This window comes from Condylura cristata, unplaced genomic scaffold (assembly GCF_000260355.1).
Source record: "Condylura cristata isolate star-nosed mole 26May11 unplaced genomic scaffold, ConCri1.0 scaffold00036, whole genome shotgun sequence".
NCBI lineage: Eukaryota > Metazoa > Chordata > Mammalia > Eulipotyphla > Talpidae > Condylura > Condylura cristata.
In genome coordinates, this window is record NW_004567137.1 from 12,000,462 (window position 1) to 12,023,823 (window position 23,362).

The 23,362-nt window shown below is 33.1% G+C and overlaps 1 protein-coding gene across 5 annotated transcripts in view; it reads right to left on the reverse strand.

The window, feature by feature from the left end:
- Nucleotides 1-23,362, reverse strand: part of ATF7IP (activating transcription factor 7 interacting protein) — a 118,136-nt gene that overhangs the window by 11,588 nt on the left and 83,186 nt on the right. For all 5 annotated transcript variants that reach the window (XR_001146075.1, XM_012732870.1, XM_004693258.2 and 2 more), the window contains exons 7-13: nt 19,810-19,883; nt 19,169-19,257; nt 16,032-16,670; nt 12,365-12,429; nt 4,889-4,967; nt 3,157-3,312; nt 765-947 (exon numbers count right to left, since the gene is read on the reverse strand). Coding sequence is in view for 4 of the 5 variants with exons in the window: in XM_012732870.1 (XP_012588324.1) it covers nt 765-947; nt 3,157-3,312; nt 4,889-4,967; nt 12,365-12,429; nt 16,032-16,670; nt 19,169-19,257; nt 19,810-19,883 (1,285 nt within the window). In the remaining variant the exon portion in view is untranslated. The remainder of the gene's footprint in view (nt 1-764; nt 948-3,156; nt 3,313-4,888; nt 4,968-12,364; nt 12,430-16,031; nt 16,671-19,168; nt 19,258-19,809; nt 19,884-23,362) is intronic.

Genomic DNA, 23,362 nt, shown 5'->3' on the forward strand with positions numbered 1-23,362 from the left:
CAGAACAGGCAGATGATCAAAGTACACTGCTGAGGGGAGCAGTGGGTGGGTCAGGAGAGGTCTGCCTCGCCATGGGGATCTCCTCCGGGGCAGGTGGGGATCGAACTCATGCAGGAGTGACTTTAGCTTCTTAGTGCAGTGTTTTAACCCGCTGCGCCACCAGGGAGGGCCCAAGATTTGGGGCATTTCTTAAGGAATGTTGAGGGACATTGGCTCCTCCTCTCTCTGGAAATTTTGCCCTTTCATGGGATCCTTAGAATAATGCATTCTCTGACCTTTTGTTGACTTTGGACTAATTTAAGGGAAGGAGATTACTTCTTTGGATTTCTTAAAAAAAGAGGCTGGGGCCCTCCCTGGTGGCGCAGCGGGTTAAAGAACTGCACTGAGAAACTGAAGCCACTTCAGCATGAGTTCGATCCCCGCCTGCCCCCGGAGGTGACCACATGGTGTGGCAGACCTCTCCTGGCCCACCCGCTGCTCCCCTCAGCAATGTACTTTGATGATCTGCCTGTTCTGCTTCCCACTCTGTCTCTGGTGAAGCCTCTCGCCGCCCATGAGTCTCTGGCCTGTACCCCAGTTCTGTATGCACAAATAAATAAATCTTTAAAAAAAAAGTAAGATAAATAAAAAATAAAAATAATAAAAAAAAGTATTGGTACAATATATACATTTTTGTTAAATTTAACATTAATATTTGTGACAGCAACTAAACATTGAAGAACTGCAGGTTACAGAGTCATAAATAACAGAAAAAAATCTCTTACTATTTGGGGGATTGACTTGTCGAACAGCAGGAGCCTGCATAACAGCTCCTCGCAGGGGAGCCTGAGCTGGTGGCGCTGGGATAGTTGTATAAACCACTTGCTGGTTTGCAGGAGCTCTTGGTATAGGGAGCCTCGTAGTCACCTGAGTTACTGGACGATGTGTTACATTCACGGTGGTTGGAGCTAACGAAAGACAAGCAAAAAATATATATTTATATTTACATATATAACATATATAAAGTACATATAAAGAATGCAGGAAACTATGTACCATACATACATATAAAAGACATACTTAAATGTCATATAAAAGACATACTTGAATGTCATGTAAACAGTATTAAATAATTACCTTTGCACAACATGTAACCAGCTATGATAAAGAAAACAGACAAAAGTTTCCTTTTGTAATTGAATCTGATAATGAGATTCAATCAAAATTACAACTCTAGCTCATGCTTTAGAAGAAAAGGGCAGTTGGGGCCCTCCCTAGTGGTGTAATGGGTTAAAGCACAGCACTATGAAGCTGTCAACAGCCAGTGAAGCATGAGTTCGATTCCCAGCCAGGGAGGTGACCCACACGGCACAGCAGACCTCTCCTGTCTAACCCACTGCTCCCCTCAGCAGTGTATTTCACTCTATCTCTGATAATCCTCTCAATCCCCCCACCTTTAGTCTGTACCCCAGTTCTTATATGCATAAATGAATAAATCTTTAAAAAAGAAAAAAGGGGGGCCCTCCCTGGTGGCGCAGCGGATTGAAGCACGGCACTGAGAGGCTTAAGCCACTTCCGCATGAGTTCGATCCCCGCCTGCCCTGGAGGTGACCCACATGGCGAGGCAGACCTCTCCTGACCAGCCCGCTGCTCCCCTCATCAGTGTACTTCATCGATCTGCTTGTTATCCTCCCCACTCTGTCTTTGGTGAATCCTCTCACCCTCCGCATCTTTGCCCTGTAGCCCAGTTCTATATGAATAAATAAAACTTAAAAAAAAAAAAAAAAGAAAAAGAAAAAAGGGGTAGCTCAATCATGTCCAGTGCTCTTTAGTTTTGACAAGATAGTAAATATAAAGGAAGGACTTAAACTTGAGAGTACACTCTTTATAGGAGTGATTTTTAAATCCCTTTTCATGTTAAACTATTCTTAGCAGAATAGAGGTTCAGGCTCTCAAGGCCTTCTGCCAAAAGATATAAATCCCAAAGAGTAAAATTCTCTATTCCCAAGAACCTAGCTGAGAAGTGCAATTGACCTTTCTTCAGGTGAACCAAACAATCACTTTTTAAAACTATACATTTAGAAGACTTCCTCCTCTGCAACCCTGTCATTTCTCCTAATCTGTGCTCCAGTTATTTGAGTGATAGTAATATGGATTTATCGAAAATCAAAAAATGAGCCCTGAAGTTCATTGGTAGAACAAAATTGTCAACATTTTTAGGAGTTAAAGGTTTGTACTTAGTGACTCTGAATTGTAACCAATTTTTAAAACTGGTTATATATGGTTATATATGACCATATATGAAATATATAATAAAAGTCAAGAAATCTACTTTCATATGAAAAAATGGGCTATATAGGATGATAAATCTAGAGGTAAATACTCAATATAATAAAGAAATAAAGACCCTTTTACTAAAGATTTCTTAGTCCTTATATATATTAAATTTCAAATGAAATGGTAACTTTCAAGATGGTTCCTTAGAAACGGGGAAAAGTAGACGAGAACACTATCTCTCCATCTCTTTACTATCTATACCATGCATCAATTTGCATAACATTTTCTTCTAAAATACCTATGTAAATGACTGCCACTTAATTTCACTTAAGTCAGAGGGCTTATATGTAAATATTTAGGTAACTAAACAGTGGAGTATTTTAAAAAGGAAATCTATCTTGATTGGCTTCCAAATAATTTTAAAAGATACAGGATATGTCTTGAAAATGTCTAATTTACAGCAGGGGAAGTAGAAGTGAAATATCAATATGTATCCCCTCATGGTAGTATTAGGCTAGTTAAAATCAGTTCAAGTTAAGAATCTTTCAAAATTCTGCTTGGATCAGTTAATTTTAGGTTCTTGGTTACAATCAAAATGAATGATTATAGCATCCCTTCCAAAGAAACCATATTCATGTCTGTTATTTACAGTAGGAGATCACAAAGGTAGGTGTGTGTGTGTGTGTGTGTGTGTGTGTGTGTAGTTAAGATCTTTTTTATAACCATTCTGTGTCAGTGTTGTTACTTAAGATGGTCAGCAAAACTAAGTTACACTATATTCAAAATGACCTATTTTTTTCAAAATGACGAGAATTGTATTTTATCTTTCCATTCATTTCTATAGTAACATTTCACTACAGGCAGGACCAAAGCTTCCATCCAATGATTCAGCAAACTTACCTGTAGGTAGTAAGTGTATGGTTGTCTGAGATGGTCCACTTGTTGGCACCCCAGATGGCTGAAGAGGTGGCGCTGGCTGGATGGGTTGCAATGGTCGTGACACAGGCTGAGAAGAACTCAGGGTTGACACAGGAGTATGACTGACCTTTTTAGGGTCTGTCAATTTAAGTGATTATTGACAGAAAAGAATTAGAAATACTGGTTTTTCCTTTATGGATAGATTTCATTTTGCTATTCATTTAGTCACATTTATCACTAAAAGAATATTTTTATTTCATTATTTGTACTTTTGACAATTTGAAAGCCAAGTCATGACCTCAAATAATTCAGATTTATCATAGATTCTAATTCAAATTCACAAAAGTTTTACCTTTTTCAAATGAAAGAATTCTACTTTTGAACTCAATAGAGCCTCACATCATTTAGAATAAATTCATGCCTCACATTAGTATCAGTTTATGTATCTATTAAGGATATTCTCCTAGACAAATACTTATAAACTGATGAAAGTTTTCACCAGTTAATTCCAATTGTTTAGGTTCACTTCTTGTAACATAAATGTTGCTTCTTTGTGTCATTCTGTGTTTAAAATGAATTAGTGTCTAATATAAAAAAAATCTAATAGTCCATGAACTGAATGGTTCACTTCAGAAAAGGCCCTTAAAAAATAGGTAACTGGGATAAAAAAATAAATAAATAAAAACCAAGATAACTGCAATATGACATAATACATAATATAAAGAATAAAAGCCAGAGATCATTTTTCAAAGTCTGTGTGTCATTAAGTTAAACATTCTCAATTGTTTTCTTTTATGCTTTGTTCATATTTTTTCAAAAAATGATCTTTACTGATTTCTGTACTATGAAATTCCTATCTAAAATTTAAGTGATACTTTGATATTGGGGTATTTAAGGGAGAACAATGCACTTTTGAGTGTGAGAATTAATCCCACTCTCAAAGGTAGGATAATGGTAGATCTCATGAAGCAGGGGTGTTAGAACTAGAAATGGTAAGAGCATAAGTAAGAAACAAACTGCTTAATTTATGATTTTATCCAGAATCATCCAACCTATCCCCTTTCAAGAGTAACCTATATTTATTTTAGTTCTCAAGGGATTTACTGGATTTAGATTTCTTTTTTTTTAAAGAAATAAAATGAATGCAACAGAGATAATTAGAAACTTTTAAAAATAACCATATTAGAATAAATTAACCTTGGTAAATGATGGCATAAACCTTCCAATGTTATGTCAGTATTATACAAAAAAAAAAATGACTTTACTGTCAATTGTATAAATACTTAATTTTGTTTTCCTAAAATCAAGTACACTATTGTATTTGCTAAAATAGAATTTCAAGTCTACTCAATTTGGAGTCAGGAGACCTGGGTTTGATTCCCAGGTCCATTGCTAACTCATATGCTGCACCTATATCCTCAATTCTAAAATGAGTTAACAGGGTTATTTCAAAGACATGTGAAATAATAGCTGTAAAGAAAAGTGCGCCATAAGTTAAATATTCTCCAGGCTGTTTTCTCCTATGCCTTGTTCACATTTATTCAAGATTTAATTTGTATCTTTCAACCTAATCCAACAAACTCTCATCCTAAAAAAGGTACACATACATCAAGTACAAAGCTGAAGAGATCTGTCTTTGTTGAATATCGTATTGGATTAAGAGGAGTAAGTGGTATCAAAACATTCCTTAGTATGACCATCTATATTTAGATACCTTGTGAAGCTCCATTCTCTTCATCATCCATTGTGAGATCAATGACACCACCTGAATCACTACTTGTGGCTTTCCCACTCTGAAAAACAAAACATTTGTCCATTTGCAAAGGACTCTGGCAGGCATAAAATTAAAATGAATTAATACTGGGAGCGTGGAGGTGCAAAGAGGATAATGAAAAGCCTGGTTCAATATGAACCTTAAAAAACTGACTGCTGGCCCTCCCTGGTGGCGCAGCGGGTTAAAGCACAGCACAAAGAAGCTGAAGCTACTTCCCCATGAGTTCGATCCTGCCTGCCCCGGAGGTGACCATATGGCGAGGCAGACGTCTCCTGACCCCCTGCTCCCCTCAGCAGTGTACTTCATCGATCTGCCTGTTCTGCTCCCTGCTCTGTGTCTGGTGAAGCCTCTCACCCTCCGCATCTCTGGCCTATACCCCAGTTCTATATGAATAAATAAATCTTTCAAAAAAAAAAAACTGCCTGCCTTGAAGAAACAGTTTGCCAGATAAATGACTCCAAGATACCCAAGAATTAAATATTTGTCGTGTAAACAAATTTTTAAAAAATATTTTCCGAAGAAATACTACAAGATTTTTAAAATTAGGTTGTTAATTGTATAGTGCTATTAGAATAATCAGGTGCTTTCATTCTGATTAAACAAACACAAGCAACATTCACTCTTTAAATATTTAAATTTTTGATAAATCCTACACTAAATTGTCAGTATTAATTCACAAAAATACCAAAGGAAACTTCAAAGGTAAATTAGGTTATAAGATAGTCTAAAATGATTTTTCCTTGATGAAATGGAATGTTATGTAATGACAGGATGCTGTAGCCATACTGGTTATTAAACTCACTTTAACAGAAGTCAATACACTGTGCAAAAAATTAGAAATGTAATTAAACAATTTTAAATCATAGAACAGCAACAAAACAGGAAAAGACTATAATACTGACATAGACTACCAGCATTTACCTTCAAGTCAAACAGATTGAGTGCATCTTCTGGCCCTAACACATCTTAGCTATGTAAATATATGCCTAAAGGTAATTTCCAAGATTTGAACAAGGACTCTATTATGAGGAATTAATCCAAATATGTACACAGAAAGCTAATGCCAGGCATGGCATGTGATAGCTGTTTAATAAATGTTAACCGTAACTACAAGATATTAGACTAAGATCAACTTTAAATAATTTTGCAAAACTCCAATTTTATAAAATTAGGGAAAGTAATTTCATTATGCTAGAAAGCTCAGGTCCAATCCTAAGTAAAGATTCTAATTTTATTTAATTCTAAATTTTAAAATCATGAAGTTATAACTGTAAAACTCTAAATTTCACAATCATAAACTTCAGAGAAAATGAATTGTTCAATAAGTACCTCAAATCTGTAAAATCCAAAATACAACATTCTAAATCCTTGGAAAGCACAATAAAATTTACTGTTATAATGTATCTAGAAAGTCTGTTTTTCAAAATTTACTAAAACTAAGTTTATCAGTGACTAGGCAAATATGCAAAGACTATAGTAAAGTAGAACTGAATTAAACACACAAGATAGTCAACAGAAAATTATTTCAGGTATTGAATTCAACAGACTTCAAAGCAGTACTAAATATATGGTGAGAGTACTAAACAAAAGTGTACTATTAATGAATGTGCAAGTAAATCTGAGAAGTAGAAATTAAAAAATAAAAACCAGAAATTCTAGGGTTGAAAAATTATGGTTACTAAATAAAAATAAGCTGAGTAGGTTCAAGAGCCTAAAAGACTCGGTGAGGTGTACTCTAGATCATTGTTTTCAGAAAGACCTTCATAGGGCCCCTCGCTGGTGGAAAGCACAGCACTATGAAGCTATCATAGCCACTGCAGCATGAGTGATCCCCGGTCAGGGAGCTGACCCACATGGTGCAGCAGATCTCTCCTAACCCACACACTGCTCCTCTCAGCAGTGTATTTCAGTGCATCTGCCTGTTCTGCTCCCCACTCTGTCTCTGGTGAGTCCTCTCACTGCCAATACTTCTGGCCTGTATCCCAGTTCTGTATGCATAAATAAATAAATCTTTTTTTAATAAAAAAAATAAAAAGAAAGACCTGCATAATAATAGAAACAGTTCAACAAGACCTAAATCAAGGGGAAAGAATGAACAGGATTGAAAAAATTATTAGAAGAAATAATGGCTAAGAATTCCCCAACAATGATGAAAAACATTAAGTTACAAATGTAAGAGCTTCAATTAATCAAATGCACCACTCTATATGCTTGTCAAAAAAAGAGAAAAATTTGAAAATAAAAGAAAAATGGTAGCGAAACATGTAGTTATTGCTGATTACTTATCAGAAACAACAGCAGCAAGACAGTGAATTATTCATAATTTTTTAAGTCTGTAAACTGTATATACAGTAACTCCTGAAAAAAGGCAAAAGACAACAAAGTACATATTTACACATACATGAAAAACAAGGTGTCACTAGCACATCATATTCTAAGAGCTTCAAAACTACTTCAGTTTGAAAATTCAGATTTATAGAAAAGTAGAAAAGATAAATATGAAGATAAATGCTAAAAACGAAGTGTGTTTTATTTCTTTAAAAGGTATATGATACTAGAAGGCAAAAGTTAACAAGAATGTACTTACAGATTTATGGAACATGTAAATGCAACAGAGAATGCAGTATTTGTGAAAATAAGACAGAAGACAGATACATCTGAAAACATGATGTTATATAGGGAATAAAAATTAACTCTTTAAGTATATTAAAATAACTTAGATTTTGATATATATTACAGATCCTAGAGAAACTTCTTAAAAAAAGATTAACATACACAGAGCTAATTAAGGCAACAGGAAAATTAGGAATATGAAAAACAAACAAAAAAATGACGCAAAGGAAACAAAGACTAGATAAAATTAATTAACAAATATAAAACAGCTAATCAAAGTACAATCATACTAATTGTAAATTGTCTGAAATTTCCTATCAAAATGTAGAAATTGTCAGGTGGATTAATACATCAAGAAATAAAACTTTTTCATTTATTTAGTCACTTTAAATAGAAAGATATGGTAAGACTGAATAAAAAACAAGCATTAAAAGTTCTTGTGAACAATTAATATGAGACAAGATACAAAGAGAAATTTTATAATGGTAAGGAAGTCAATATTTCTATTTCTATTTCATTTTGTTGGTTTCACTTCATGTTTTGATGCTCCACTGTAAAGTGCAAAGTTTTCTATAATACATGTAACAGGACAAGGAGGACTGTAAGTGACCTATCTGCTGAATTGTATTTCTACTGATTGTAATGTGAGTGACAGAATCTATCTACTGTCACACATTATCTATCTACTGTCACACAGTTTCCTTGCTATAGTTTTTTCTTGAGAAATAAAATAGGTAATTATTTCAGTGACTTTTAACATAAAGTATAATTATGATAGCCAGGATTATTTTTATCATGATCTCTATTAAAATGTTTCATATTAACAATGTGAATCTTTATAATAATTCTGAGGTAGATACCAGCATTAGCCACATTTTATAGATGCTCAAAGGGTTTTACCCACTATTAAGTGACAGGAATCAAACTGCCTGAATCAAAGAACTTATTATTTCTTTGCCACTAGGAGTAGATTTATAAACAAACATATAAGCCATGGGTTGCTTAATACAAAGTGAGATATTCTGATGCTGGGTGATTTCATCACGGTGCAAATATCAGAGTATACTCACATAACCCAGGAGGTATAGCCTACCACAAACCTAGGCTAAATGTAAAGACCATTAATGTACATGCACTCTCAACTGAAATACCACTATGCAGCAAATTATTTTACACATATATATTTATACGTACATTTTCCCTCACATTATTTTTGAGAAAACATATCAGGGACAACATGTTTTTGTACCTGCATTTATACATATCATTTACACATATTATGGATAATCTCAAACTATCAAAAAATCTTAAATCATGTCAGAGAGCAAGGACTGGCTATGTATGGTTAGTTCTTTTTTGGCAAAAATATAAACAGAATATATTTGAAAGGTAAAACACGTCAATAATTACACAACGAAAGTGAACACAGACAGCCTAGTTATTTTTAATTTTTGCACATCTTTCTAAGGGAAGGTAGCACTATAATGGGGGCTTCATTAGCTACCAGGAATTTTCTCTCTGTATAGTTCACATTAATGATTAAAATTTCTCTTATGTACAATTTAAGCAACAGGCTGTGTTATATTGGCTTGTTAGGATTTATATGCAACAAAATCAAGATTTAGAATGTACAAATGGCTTAATTGTTGGGGTTCCAAGTTTTATGGCTGGTTATGCAGAAAGTTGTGGTTATTCAGCCAATCCATTAAAATATGTCATATCCTGAGACTTACTCAGGCTTCTATGTCAAAGACCCTCAGGACATGTCCCTGCAGTTAACAACTAGAGAGAGAAAAACACATTTTGTGCAATGCTGAAAACAGGATATAAAAGCTTGGACCTGACCTTTTTGAACACTATATATCTTCTTCCAGTTATTTTTACTTTCTACTTTTTTTTTTTTTTGAGATAAACCATAAGAGAATGTAACATGCTATGGATCTTACAAGTCCTTTTAACAAATCAGCAAACTTAAGGGTGACAAAACAGCAATGTAACTTACAGATAAGCGCCATAAAAACAATTCTGTTTAATGTTATGGTGATGAATTGAATTAATAAACCACAGTTTATTATATGAAATAAGTTAATAAACACTTATTTGGGGGACATTAAAGAAATCTTCATTTTAAGGACTTCAAAAAGATTATTTTACACATTTAATTTTGTCCTAATTATCTATGACTGAAAAAGCAATATTTCCATACAAACTATCCTTTAAATATAAAATAGCCTGAAAGTGTTTAGTGCAATTAAGTAAGATTTGGCATAGTGAAACCGGTTAGTCAAGAGATCGTAACAAGCGACAGTCTGAATAATCGCAGGTTATTTCATATTAGTTTCTATTTCTTAGTAAGTGGCATATAGGATTAAAAACCTAGCAGATTATTTCTTAATAATAGCTTTTAGAAATGGTGTCATAGTATTACACTAATGAAAGTGTCAAGTACAATGACAAAAATTGTATTTGTACAGAAAATCAATACAGAGAAGTATGAACTGGTAGCAAAGCATGAACTGGTAGCACATATATACTTCCATAGTGGCTCAACATACAATACTACTTACAAATCATATTTATTATTTGTATTTATAAGTGATACTCATTAAAAGCTGAAGCTTCTCTATTTATTTATTTATTTTTAAGCTTTACTATCTTTAATCAGGCATTATTTTAGCAGGTTAGCTGCCTAACCAAACTGCTTGCGTTTTTCATGCTCTACTACGAAATTACTCATTCTCTAAGCCATGTAAAACTTCCATAATGAACTTAATGTTTAGCTGTGCTCTTGGCTCTCTAATGCAGTTTCTTGCTTTTTCTGGTATCTTTTGCATTCACCAATACAAGTTGTTTTATTAACTGTGTCAGTTGCGCGGTACAAGGTAAAGAAAGTATTTCAGGTTATAAAACTAAAACGTGGAGTAATTATGTGATATTTACAGAATAAGAAGTCGGGTAATAATTAGATTTTATATTATTTTGGGTATATTTTTCTTGAATTTTTAAAGTATGACAAATTTTATAACAATTTTATGTAAATGTTTACAATAGTACAAATATTTCCAATAAAACCTTGCAAGGATGAAAATATTCTATATTTATGTCTTATTCTGATATGGTAATGACTGGTTTAACATAATGGTCACTGAGGCTTGAAATGGGGTTACTGTTGATAGAGTAGGTAAAAATTTCATTTTAAAGACACAGGAATTAACCTACATGTGGCTTGTGGCTAACATACTGAGAAAGTACAGTTCTAGAAGAACCAGTATTTATAAAATGAAACACGGCCAGTATTATAATGTCGACTTTGTCTTAAAAATGTTATTTAGCTACTGAAGCCAAAGCAAAATCACCAAGGAAAGTAAAGCTGATGGTAAATTCTTTGTTTAGTTTTAGATTTACTATAAAAATTTCCTATACATCACGTAAAAGTTCCTGGGTATATAAACATTTCCTATACTATCTATTCCAAAGTACCTTATGTACTTCAAACTGGAAACATCAATACCCACAAAAAGTATTCAGAAAAAAAAAAAAAACTCACAACTTTGCCCTTTACTATCACACAAAGTAATAAAATTTTAAGAAATAAAATATTAGTCATAGCTTTAATTTGAGCTGTAAGTCATGGTATGTATATATCTAGTTTTGGTCAAAAAAATCTGTTACTTTAAAAGAAATAATTACTATTAAAGATTATTTTTTTAAAAATTCATGTCCTCGGAAACAGCCCAAATGCAAAGAAGAAAAAAAAAAAAAAGATGACTGGATTAAAAAGATGTGGTACATATACACAATGGAATATTATTCAGCAACCAAAAAAAAAGAAATGCATGTCTTTTGCAGCAACTTAGATGGAGCTGGAAAAGATCATGCTTAGTGAGATAAGCCAGAAAGATAAAGAAATACCAATGGTTTCGCTCATAGCAGGAGTATAGCAACAAAATAATGATAATGATGAACAGCCATATACCGGAGACATTTTATGGGGGTGGAATGGGTTCAAAAACAGTGGGGGGAGAGAAATGCACTGGACTATGGCGATGGCACATGGGGATTGCAACTGAGTTTGGAAAATGCACAAGAAGATGTAAAAATAAACTATTATATATATAAAAAAATGATGTCTTTTATTCATGGCTGATTTATTCACAATTCTGTCTTGTTAGGAATGTGTTTCTTTAAATGATTAAAGGAAAGAAAAAAGAAAAAACCACCAATAACCAAATCACTGCCCTATAAATATATTACATCTAAAGTAATACAGTGGAAAAAGTCAAACGAACATTATTTTTACGGAAAAAATGTAGTTATTCCTCCCCCATGGGTAATTAAAATATAATGTGAAAAAGTAGCAAGACTAGCAAAATGCTAATAAGCTATCAGAAACACCAAGTTTTTCTTTGCAAAAAGTTCTTTATAATCAGTTAGAGACTGTGGATGTACTGGGGAAGGAGGTGTAAGGGCAGTAAGCCAATGAGATGAGAACCTCTTAAAGTGATGGGTCAGGAGGAAAATCCTTGGAGAGATGGAATCTTTACAATATATGAAAACAAGTAACTATACTGTCAATTATATAATCCAAGCAGTTAGTTAATAATCATAAAACCAATACTAAGAATTACTAAGCAAAGAAACTTGATTCTTGGCAAACATTATAGAGAAGTTGCTTAAAAATCCTTTGAGAGTGGCAAAAACCAAATTTAGTATAACTTTTATTATAAATGAATAATGATGGAAATCTACTTTTCTTGCAAATTTTAATTAGAATTTTACTTTGAAACAGAAGGAAAACCATACCTGTGATGTGCTATCAGCTGCTTTCTTATTAACAGAAGCATCTAATGTTTTGTTTGTCTGGTTTTCTGAGAAGTAAAAACAAAAACAAAAAGTCAGAACCATTTTTTAGAAGCTCCACAAAAATGTGAAAAGTTCAGTTGCTTCTACAGAAGTTCATGTATTTTTCTCCATACATAAATGGAACCTACTGTAGGTCACTACTATATTTTCAAAAGGGGAAATGCATAATAGGGCAAAAAATTTCACATATACTTTGATTCAGAAATTTTAACTCTATCACAAGAATGTCTTAGGGAAATTAAGATGTGAAAAATTTAAATGTTCTACTCTGACTTGTTAAATTAAACATAATTAATTGATCCACACTACATGCCTTTCCATGAATTTTTAATGATTAGAAAAAAAGTAACACATTCATCAGAAAGTTATGAGCACAGTGAGTCTGAGAATCACCATATAATCTCAGTAGTTCAATCACAGATTTTTCTTTCCTTATTCATTTTTTAAAAAACACACACTCACGTTACCTCCAAAACAGCAAGAAGATAAGCAGTGTTCTTTCTGCTTTAATTTCTTAAAAGAAGATACTAAATTTTATCATATCTTTCAATCTACTGAGGTTAAGTATTTATCTTTTCCTTTTTGGTTATATGGTAAATCACATTTGGCAACTTCTAAGACTGAAAGATCCCAACTTTGCTATCTGTGAATAAAACCTTTCTAGTTGAATATGACGTTCCATTCACATGCAAATCTTCAGACCACATACTGAGTAAGCCCTAGGATAATTTTTTTTTAAAAAGGAGAAAAAGCTATGTATTCCCATAAGCACATCTGTAAACTCATACATTAAAATATGATTAAGTTAGATCATTTTTTCCAGGCTAGGAAAATAAAAACGAGACCCTTATAATTGCTCCCTATCACATCTGAATTATCTTAGTTCTTTTCCTAAGAAGATATAGTAAATAATAAAATTACTCTGTTCATAAATGAATCACTGAAAGTTTCAGACTATGAACTACTTGTTTAATAAAAAATGGAAAAACTGTAAATCTATCAGTTAAAAAAAAGAAAATGTACCTCAGAACTTTCCATCATATGGGAACCACTCTTACTATTCTTAAAAGATACTGGCATTTTTAACCAAGACTGCATTTTTACCAATCAGAAAATGATTTTACAGGAGTAAATTTGTGCTAGATAAGTGCTTAATGAAAATGAATGGAATACAAAACATTTAAATTTTTTCAAGCCACAGCAGTCTCTTAACTGGTATCCCTAATTCCACTTTTATGTCCCCTCATTTACTGCAGTTGAGTGTTCACAGATATCAGTGACTGACATCTAAGCTCTGCAAAAATCCTTGAACCCTTTCCCCACTATTTTTACATTATCTCATGCCTTTCCACCATCTCCCATATTATCTCACAGAAACTTGCATATCTTGAGAGTTGTCACATTTATAACTACTTACTTTAAAGCCACGTTCACTATTTGATTGAGAACTCGATTAGAATAGGACCATTTTTATATTTGTGTGTGTTTGTAGGATTTTAGAGCAACACAGTCATTCTATATTCACGAAAGAATAAAAATTTTAATTTGATTCCTAAAGTTCCAAATCATCTCTAGGACATTTTACTGTTAAACAGAAAATACTTTATAGGAATTTTAGAACTGTAATAAAATATATCCAAATGCAGTCTATCTGACATGTTTCTAACAAGTAGTACCTACCTAAATATAACATTTAGATTTTCAATCACGTAAACAATCAATTTATCACACTAGGGATTAAAATATTAAAATACATAACATTTTACAACATCTGTGATTTTTCAAGAAAATTTCTGTATTTAAGGACGTATTTTTTTTAATGGAAGTAACACTGTTTTACAACACTGTATATAATTAAGAGGTTAAGAATATATCTTATCCATGGAAACAATCTAAATGCCCCAAAAAGTTGAATAGATCAAAAAGATGTGGTATTACACGGTGGGATATTACTTTGTAATGAAAAAGAAACTCATGCCATTTGCAACATGGGTGAAAACAGAAGGATTATGCTAACTGAAGTCAGAAGTAAAAATATTGGATGGTTTCAACTATATGTGGAACATACAGAAACTGAACAAAGGGTCAGGAAAGAGACAAAGCTTGCAAACTGACCATAGATCTGAGGCATACAGCAGGGGAGAGAGAGGTGTCAAAACAGGAAAGGGAAAAGCACAAGGGATTATGGTGATGTGAGAACTACAGGGACAATACCTGAGAGGAGAAATCAAGCATTGTACAAAAATGAACAATGTAAGAAAATAAATTGTAATTATTATACATTTATATGTTACATTATATTTATAGTATATCTTAGCTTGTGACCATGAATTAAAAACAGTACCAACTTAGTTTCAAACTTTTATACAGAGGAAAAATTCACATAAAACAGTATCTTCCATCTGATTTATTTTTAAAAAATCAAGGATTAAATGAGAAATTAAAGTTAATATCCCAAAAGTTTTGCTTGTTCTCTGACCAGTTAAAAATAAGCATCTTTTAGTGCTGCAAAATGAATTAGCATATCAAGAATTATGTGACAACAGATAACCGCAAAATACTGTTATTTTATTATGTGAATATCTAAATTTTCAAAACTAATAAGAATAATTTTACTTTTATTTTAAGACTCATAATAACTTATATTCTAGATATTAACTGTAGGAGTGATATTCACTATGAATCCAACAGTGATTCTTTGCCATTGTTTTATTTGAGGAAATACCTCAGAAAGCAAGTTAACTACCAAAGGCTATATGGGGAAAAAAAAAAGTGCCTTGCGTATCTTGCTTATTAAAAGTAATTTGTACTTTAGAATCTGTTTCTTATATTTCATGGTTGAGTAGTTATTATGTTACTAAGACAGATACTGTAGCAATTTCACTATATAGATGATGCCCTGTCATTCTTGCTGGTCTTTTCAAAAGTAATGGCGATAAATGTTGTCATATATCAAGAATAAGCAAGTTTAAGAAGAATACAAAAAGTATGCTTGTAGGAACAAGGAAGTCAGTTTTAGATTTTCCATACTGGCACAATCGAAGTTCTGCTTTTTGCAGTTTGAAGTACATAATTAGATAAATATCTCAAGTGGTAAAATATACAAAAGAGCAAACAAGAAACATTTTACAATAAATTAGGAGGGGAAGAAACTAATTTTAAACAGTTCAAATTTGGAAGATATAAGTGATTCATGAATGCACAAAGTATGCTTCCAAATTGGTAGGAAATATATGTGGCTTTTATTTTCTTGTATAAGCATTCTGTCAACTGGATACTTCAAAATATTACTTGTTCTATTCAGAAATTCTTGCCAAATGTAAGTAATACTTGCTACAAAGCCTAAATTAAAAATTCACCCAGATCATGAAAATGACTAAAAGATAAATAGCAAATGTTCACGTCCCACACAAAACTCTTCTTCAAATCCCATTTTAACATCATTTCTCGCAAAACTTACTAAAAGCAATCTCTAGACAATTCTATTTGCCATGTTCTTCCAATAATGCTAGCTGCTGAACCTGATACACACAGACACACATGTTCAATTACCTATAGGTCAAAAACATGCTTGCATTTCTGATCCTAAAGCTGCATAATGACTTACCAATTCTGAGGGTTGTAGTACTGCTCTGTTCTGCAGGAGACGAGGTACTAAAAGCAGAAATTGGAATTTTCATCTGTATAGGTCCTCGATTATTTGAGGGACTATAGAGTCCTGATGGGCCCACGGTGGGTAAAGAAGTCCTTGTGGCTTGTACAATAGAATGTGCTGTTGGAACAGCCTGTACAGCAAGTGTTGTTCCCAATGGTGTAGCACTGGCAGGAGAGTTCCTTTGAATACTAGGACTGGGTACAGAAGGAACGTTGTTTGGTTTAGTGGAGTTTGACAAGGATGGCAAGGATACTGGATTTTTGGTAAGACCACTCACTGTAGGTGGGCTTTGCACAGAAATGAATTCAACATTGCCGGATGGTTGATTGGTCACTAATGTCCCTGGATGACTCTGTAGAAGCTGAGGCTGGGAGGATACTGCAACAGGTACATGCAAAATCACTGGTAAAGGTTGCAAAGAGATGGTAGGCTGGGGATTTCCACTAGGCACCTGAGTGGTAGCAACTACTGTAGCTGTGTTGGGTGCAGGAAGAACTGATGTTGCTGTCAGAGAACCTGAAGTCACTGGAGTATGCAATTTAGGTTGACTACTAGCAACTGCTGGAGGAGTTACAAGACTGGTTGAAGATACTAAAGAAAGAAAGAAAAAAAACCCTCAGATTTAGTGGGTATTTTCATTTATCAGCTAGTATAACACAATATAACTTACATTAATTCAAAATTAATGTAGCAAGCACAATAAAGTCTTTATTAGTGAAATTTTTCCAACTTTACATTCTGGAAAGTCTTTTTTTAAAAAAGATTTATTTATTTATTCATACAAGAACTAGGGTACAGGCCAAAGGTGCAGGGGGTGAGAGGATTCACCTGAGACAGAGTGCGGAGCAGAACAGGCAGATCTACTGAAATACACTGCTGAGGGGAGCAGCGGGCAGGACAGGGTCACTCCCTGGCTGGGGATCACACTCATGCTGCAGTGGCTGTGGATAGCTTCATAGTGCTGTGCTTTTAACCCATTGTGCCACCAGAGAGGGCCCAGTCTGGAAAGTCTTAAAATTTAATTTAGAGAAGTATTTTTGCATCTATGTTTGCTACATTATGAAAACAGCACGCACTTTATGCTTAATGTGGAAGATTACTATTTCAACATCAAAAACAGTTTGTAAAAATTAATATCACTTCAGAGATACTAACTGAAGAAACAAAACACTGAAAACTGTAAAACTGTAAAGATAATTCTGAAATTACACTAAAAGGATTATAAATGCCACAGAACACTGGCAATATAGAAATACAAACAAAATTCAGGGTCATCACTATTAATAAGTAATAGATATAATTGGTCAATATATCTAATTGGTCGTGTTATTGTATCATTTGACCATATTAAGCCTGTGTTTATGGATTATGTTTCGCTGAATTCTCTAGGAGAGAAATTGAAGGGACGCTAATATAGACATTACTGACGTAAGATTATACAAAATTACCAGAGTGACGGTGGGCGATGAATCAAGAAATATGAGAGTAGACACGAAAAAAATCAAAATGCTGATTATAGGAATTTATAGTAAAATTGGTTCAACTATTATGCTTATTCTCACCTGAACAGCTTTGAAATCAATTACCAAATTGTTTCCTCATTGATTTGTAGTCTTTCTAAAGTCAGTTATATTAGAGCCATAAATTTTGAAGTGTGGTCCAGGAGGACACCTGGAGGTTTCTGAGACCTTTATAGACAGTTTGAAATGACAAAACTACTTTCATAACAATAACATGTTATTTGACCTTTCCCCCCATGTAGATATTTGCAGATAGAGCAAAAGCAATGGTGATATCTGAGTATAAAAATGAAGGCCGTGATACCAAATTGCATTCTTAGGCACCACATTTACAGTAAAAACGAAACAAAGTCAATTCACAGTGTACAGTTCTCCTTACTATTCTACATAAATAAACAGGAAGTATATATAAAACATTAGTGTTGCATGCCAAAGCCGAACACCTGGCTCAAGGTAAAGTGTTTAACTATTTAAATTGTGAGCTGTTTTTTTCATGGAAGACTATTTTTACTTGAAAGAACTGATAGTCGTATTGTGGTTATTAAAAGTTAGCTACTGAGAAATCTTTTCTTTAAAATAAAATAAGGCAGTCACTTCAAAGAAAATAACCACAAGATTTTACATAGGCAACAATAAAATTTGAATGAGACAAAAATTACAGAACTACAGAAAAATCTTTGACATGTCACTGACAGCATAATAGTTTCCCCAATCTTAAAAAATATTTCCAAGAAGAATCAATAGTGCAATAAATGAATGTGATTTAAAATATATATACTAATGAAATGCATCAACACTGGGAAGGTTTAGACACTCAATAAATATTTTCCACTTAGTAAAATAATTACTCTATAAAAGATACATCTAAGTACCAAAATAAATAAGTAAATAAAAAGATTGATTTACTGGTTTTCAGATTCCACCTTGCAACTAACCTACCAGAAACTACTGGTTGACCATGTCAAACAGGTATACCCACAATTCTCTAAGAATTACCTAGTCCTTACCAAAGCAGAGACTGAATTTCCTCTATATAATTTCAATTGTTACAACAAACCACAGCAGATTCAGTTAGATTTAGATTTGAAAATTTGGTAATCATTAATGGTCTTAATGTTTTAAAGTGAAAATAAAGGTGATTTGTAAATATCACCTTTAAAGTTTGAACAGATATTTTTCATTAAGACATATAAATTGTGTTCCATAATATGATCTCTATAATAATTTTAATTGATTAAACAATCATTTAAATATTTTGTTTCAATTTCTACTGTAGTAAATACTAATAAAAAATAAAAGCTTATTGGGGTTTTAATAATTTTTAAAATAAATTTTTAACCATATATGATCACACAGGGAATAGGGACACCACAAAATATAAATCCACTATAATAAAGAATTCTATTTTCATGCATAGCTATAATTTGAGTTTTTAAAATAAAGTTTTATATTAACACTCAATTTCAGTTCACTGTGTTAGGTTTCTTCATTTATTTAAACATCAAAAGAATGTAAGAACCAGAGCCTTCAGTTCCTGAGAAAATATATCTCAGTGTTAAAGAATATTACCTGTATTCACAGGGGTCTGAAGTGATGATGGTGTACTCTCGCTTACATTTCTTTTGGACTCCAGCATCTGTCTCACTGTGGTTACATTTCTATGAAATACATATGCACACAATTAGCCATTTTGGAGATATCTATTTATGCATAGAGAGAAAGTAGCCTATAGGAAAAAAAGTAACGTCGATTTGAATTCTGCAGCCGTATATTCAAGTGAATATACTGAGGCAAAGGTGGTACACAAACTTTGCAAGGCTGAGGTTTATGGAACAGGACAAGAGTCTTCCCCTTTATATACAAATGTCCTCATATTTTTCACCTGAAAACCATATGTAGGTTCTAGTAGTTGCACACATTGGCTTTTATCATCTTTTACCAAAGGATTTTTCAAATATTTGAGAAAATATCACTTAGTGTAAGGAGTTACAGCAGTCTGCAATGATCAAAGAAAGCTTTATAATAAATTATTAAAGTAAACATCCAGAGATGAACAGTTGTAGCAAATCAAAAAAGGAAATCTATTTAATATAGCATATCACTATCTCTACATGATTACACAGGATAATATTCCAATATTTTTTTCTGCAAAATAAAATCAGAAACGTGTTTTGTTATTAAAAATCTGACAGATTGCTTACAATTCTCACCTGTAGGACCCATTGTTATTGCTGTTGACATCAATTACAGACTTTCCTGGTGATACAGGTGGGTTTGGTGGATTCTGTGGGAGAAAAATATCACAGAAAAAAAATCAAACCTAATGTGAAAAAAAACTTTAAAAATAGGACTTTTAATGACTTATTAGTTACCTGTTATTTCTACAACATAAAAATATTGCCAGTTGAAACAAGAACTTGTATCTTGACACTAGCTTCTGTAGTTGTACTCTAAACAAATCACTTAGTCTATTGAAATAACTGCTTACCCTAAGTAATATTATTAATTCCTGTATGTCATTTTTGAGTGAAAAACTATAAACAATATGAAAATGTCTTAGTGCTGTATAGGCTCAACAACTGTAACAATACAACTGAATAACTGGATACACAAGTTCAATAAAGATATAATGATTGCCTACCATATACCAAATACCAGATAACCACCAGCAACTCAACAAAGTACGGTAAAGTCCTTTAAGTCAGATAAATGCGTGATAACTATGACTTTAAGCAAAATTGCATAGAATGAGTGCAGAAGTAAATTACCAACTAAAAGGTGTCCTAGGCCACAAATCAAAATTCTTAAAGTTAATTTTATATTTTTTTGCTTGAAAGTAATACTTGCCAGTGACTAATAATTTTATAAAGAAGACATCTCAATTTTAACTAAGAATCAACAATTTCAGCCTTTCCCCCTTAAAAACTAGGAAATATAGAAATGTAATTTTAATATCGACACGTTAATTTCCATAATTTGGGCCTCCATCATTAATGGCACTATAATCACTTATTTCTTAAAGTGAGAAAAAAAATCAATATAAGACTTCAGACTGACACCTATCTAGTAGTAATACATGCCAAAGCAACTGTATTAAGCACTTAGGATCACATCAAGCGGGTGCCACTAAAACTCTTCATTTCTCAACAACAAATATATCTCACTGCTTTTGAAAGGACAATGGGGTAAATTTTAACCAATCAATATAACAACTGTATGGTGTGTGTAGAGGAGAGAAAATACAGAATTAAGAAACTGCTTTAGAGGTGCTTAAGTGTGATTGTGGACAAAGATATTTGAAAGAAATAGGAAGCAAATTAAAATAACATTATAGTATCAATGGAAAAAGTTTGTGGGGAAAGGACTGCATCTTCAAATAGGACTTAAATATCAGTATACTCAAAACAAGAGGAAGATAAAGGAAGAAAAGTTTTAAGAAGAAAAATAGGATAAGGAAGAGTAAAAATAATGCATAAATACAACTAGTTTAGGACATGGGTATGGGATTCATTAGATCGAAGAGCTTAAACACTATAGTGTGATGACATCAGTTGGATGGCAGAATAGGAAACACCCCGCTCCCTCACAGAGACAACAACTTAACAATACATGAACCAGATTTCCTTTATTAGGATTCTGGAAATCATTTAAGAGGTTATAGCACTGCAGGAAAAGCAAAACTAAGAAGAGGTGTATTGTAGTGAGTAGAAAAGTCTGTTGCACTTACCCGCATATACCCTATCCACCTCCCAGCAGAGCATGGCGGAATCAAGAGAAAATTCCCAACTTGTAGCTTCTCCTTCAGGAAGGAAAAAGAAGAGTGGAACTTGCTTGCAATGTTCTGGCTGTTTGGGGAACTGTCAGAGGGTCTGGTTTCTATTTCACCTGACTTGGAGGAAGAGGCACATGGGAGTTGCCTGGAGGCCAGATGCGAACAAAGAGAAGCCTCTTTGATCCAGACAACATGAGAAAAATTGCAGGAGTAGAAACAGAAAGCAGAACTCCAAACCCACGGCTTGTTAAAGCAGCAACAAGACTGCAATATGAAAGGCAGATACTAGGAAGAGAGTTCCACAAAAAAAAAAGACAAACCTCTTCCATGGGAAATTACATAAAAAGGATGCATCAAAGATGCATCTCCAGAAAGTTTGAGAAGCCCCAGAATATCTATCTGGGTTGGCAAGTCTTCCTTTCTTTCCCTTTGTAGGAATGTATTCTGCATAGAAAAGGATGCCTTTTCAAATGCACAAATTTCAACAAAAGAGATGCAGACACATAAAGAAATAGGGCCAGACATAGGACTGTATTTCCAGAAACAAACCTTAAAGAAGTGATGATCCCTGAATTATCCAAGAAATAATTCAAAATAAGTGACACTAAGATGCTAATGAGGTAAAAGAGAACAGAAACAGAAAATGAAGTCAAGAAAACAATACATGAAGAAATGAGAAAATTAATGAGACAGAAACTTTCAAAGAGAGTCAACAGGAATTCAGTAACTGATGCGAAAATTTACTAGAGATCAACAAACAAATTGTATAAACAAACTTGGAAACAAGTCATGAGATTATTGAACTACAGGAACATAAAGAAGAATAGAGAAAGACTAAAAAAGGTTTATGCAACACTCAGGTTGAATAGAGAAAGACTAAAAAAGGTTTATGCAACACTCAGGTTGAGTGGTGGACCAATATATGAATATGGGAATCCCTGAATGAGAAGAGAAAATGGGCAAAAAGTCTGCTTGAGTAATAGCAAAAAAAAAACCTAAACAAAACAAACAAAAAAAAAAACAACTTTCCAAATTTGAGGCTGAACGTTGACACAAATTCAAGCAGCTCAAATCACCAAAAGAGATAATACAGAAAACTACATGAGAAACACAATCAAGTTGTCAGAAGTCATATGAAGATGATGAACTTTGAAAGCAGCAAGAGAAATGTGAACCATCATATTCAAAGTAATTCTCTTGAGATTATCAGTGTACTTTCCAGCAGAAATCTATTGGGTATTAAGAGTGATATGATTTATTAAAGGCATAGGGTCAAAAACCTGCCAAGCAAAAATACTACAACTAGCAAAGCCATCATTCAAAACCAAATGAAGGCAAAATATGAACTTTATAAATAAAAAGCTTAAAGAGTTCATCAGCACTAGATCTGATAAACCAGAAATGCCAACAGGAGTCCTTAAAATAGTAATAAAAGGACAGCAACCTGAAAGCTTATGAAGCTCTCTGGTGAAAATTAAAAAAAAAAAAAAAAAAGGTGTATAAATCACATTTAATTCAGCATGGACATGAAGTATAAATTTATGTTAAGGAATGTACAATATAATAAGCATTTGAAATATCAATACCATAAAATGGTATGAAGATTGGTAGTTTTTATATGTGAACAAAGTTATTATTAGGTTAAAACAGTAATTTTAAGCTATCTAATATAATACCCACAGTATACAAAGAAAATATCTATTAAAAACAAAAAAAAAAAAGGAAAGATGACTTAAAAAAGATATTACCAAGAAAGCCAATGAAGTATGCAGGACAGGGAGGCAAAAGAGCTCCAAGGTAAGAGAAAACTATTAACAAAATGACTATAATAAACCCTTCCCTACAGTAATTATTTATTATCTTTAGTTTCTTACATCATTCTTAACTTTCATCCAGTATTTGATTTCTTCCCTCAGGTACAGTGTGCCCTTAGTTCTCCCACCACCACAGAATCAGTGATCCATCAGCAGATAGTCCATTGTGCTCTTCCA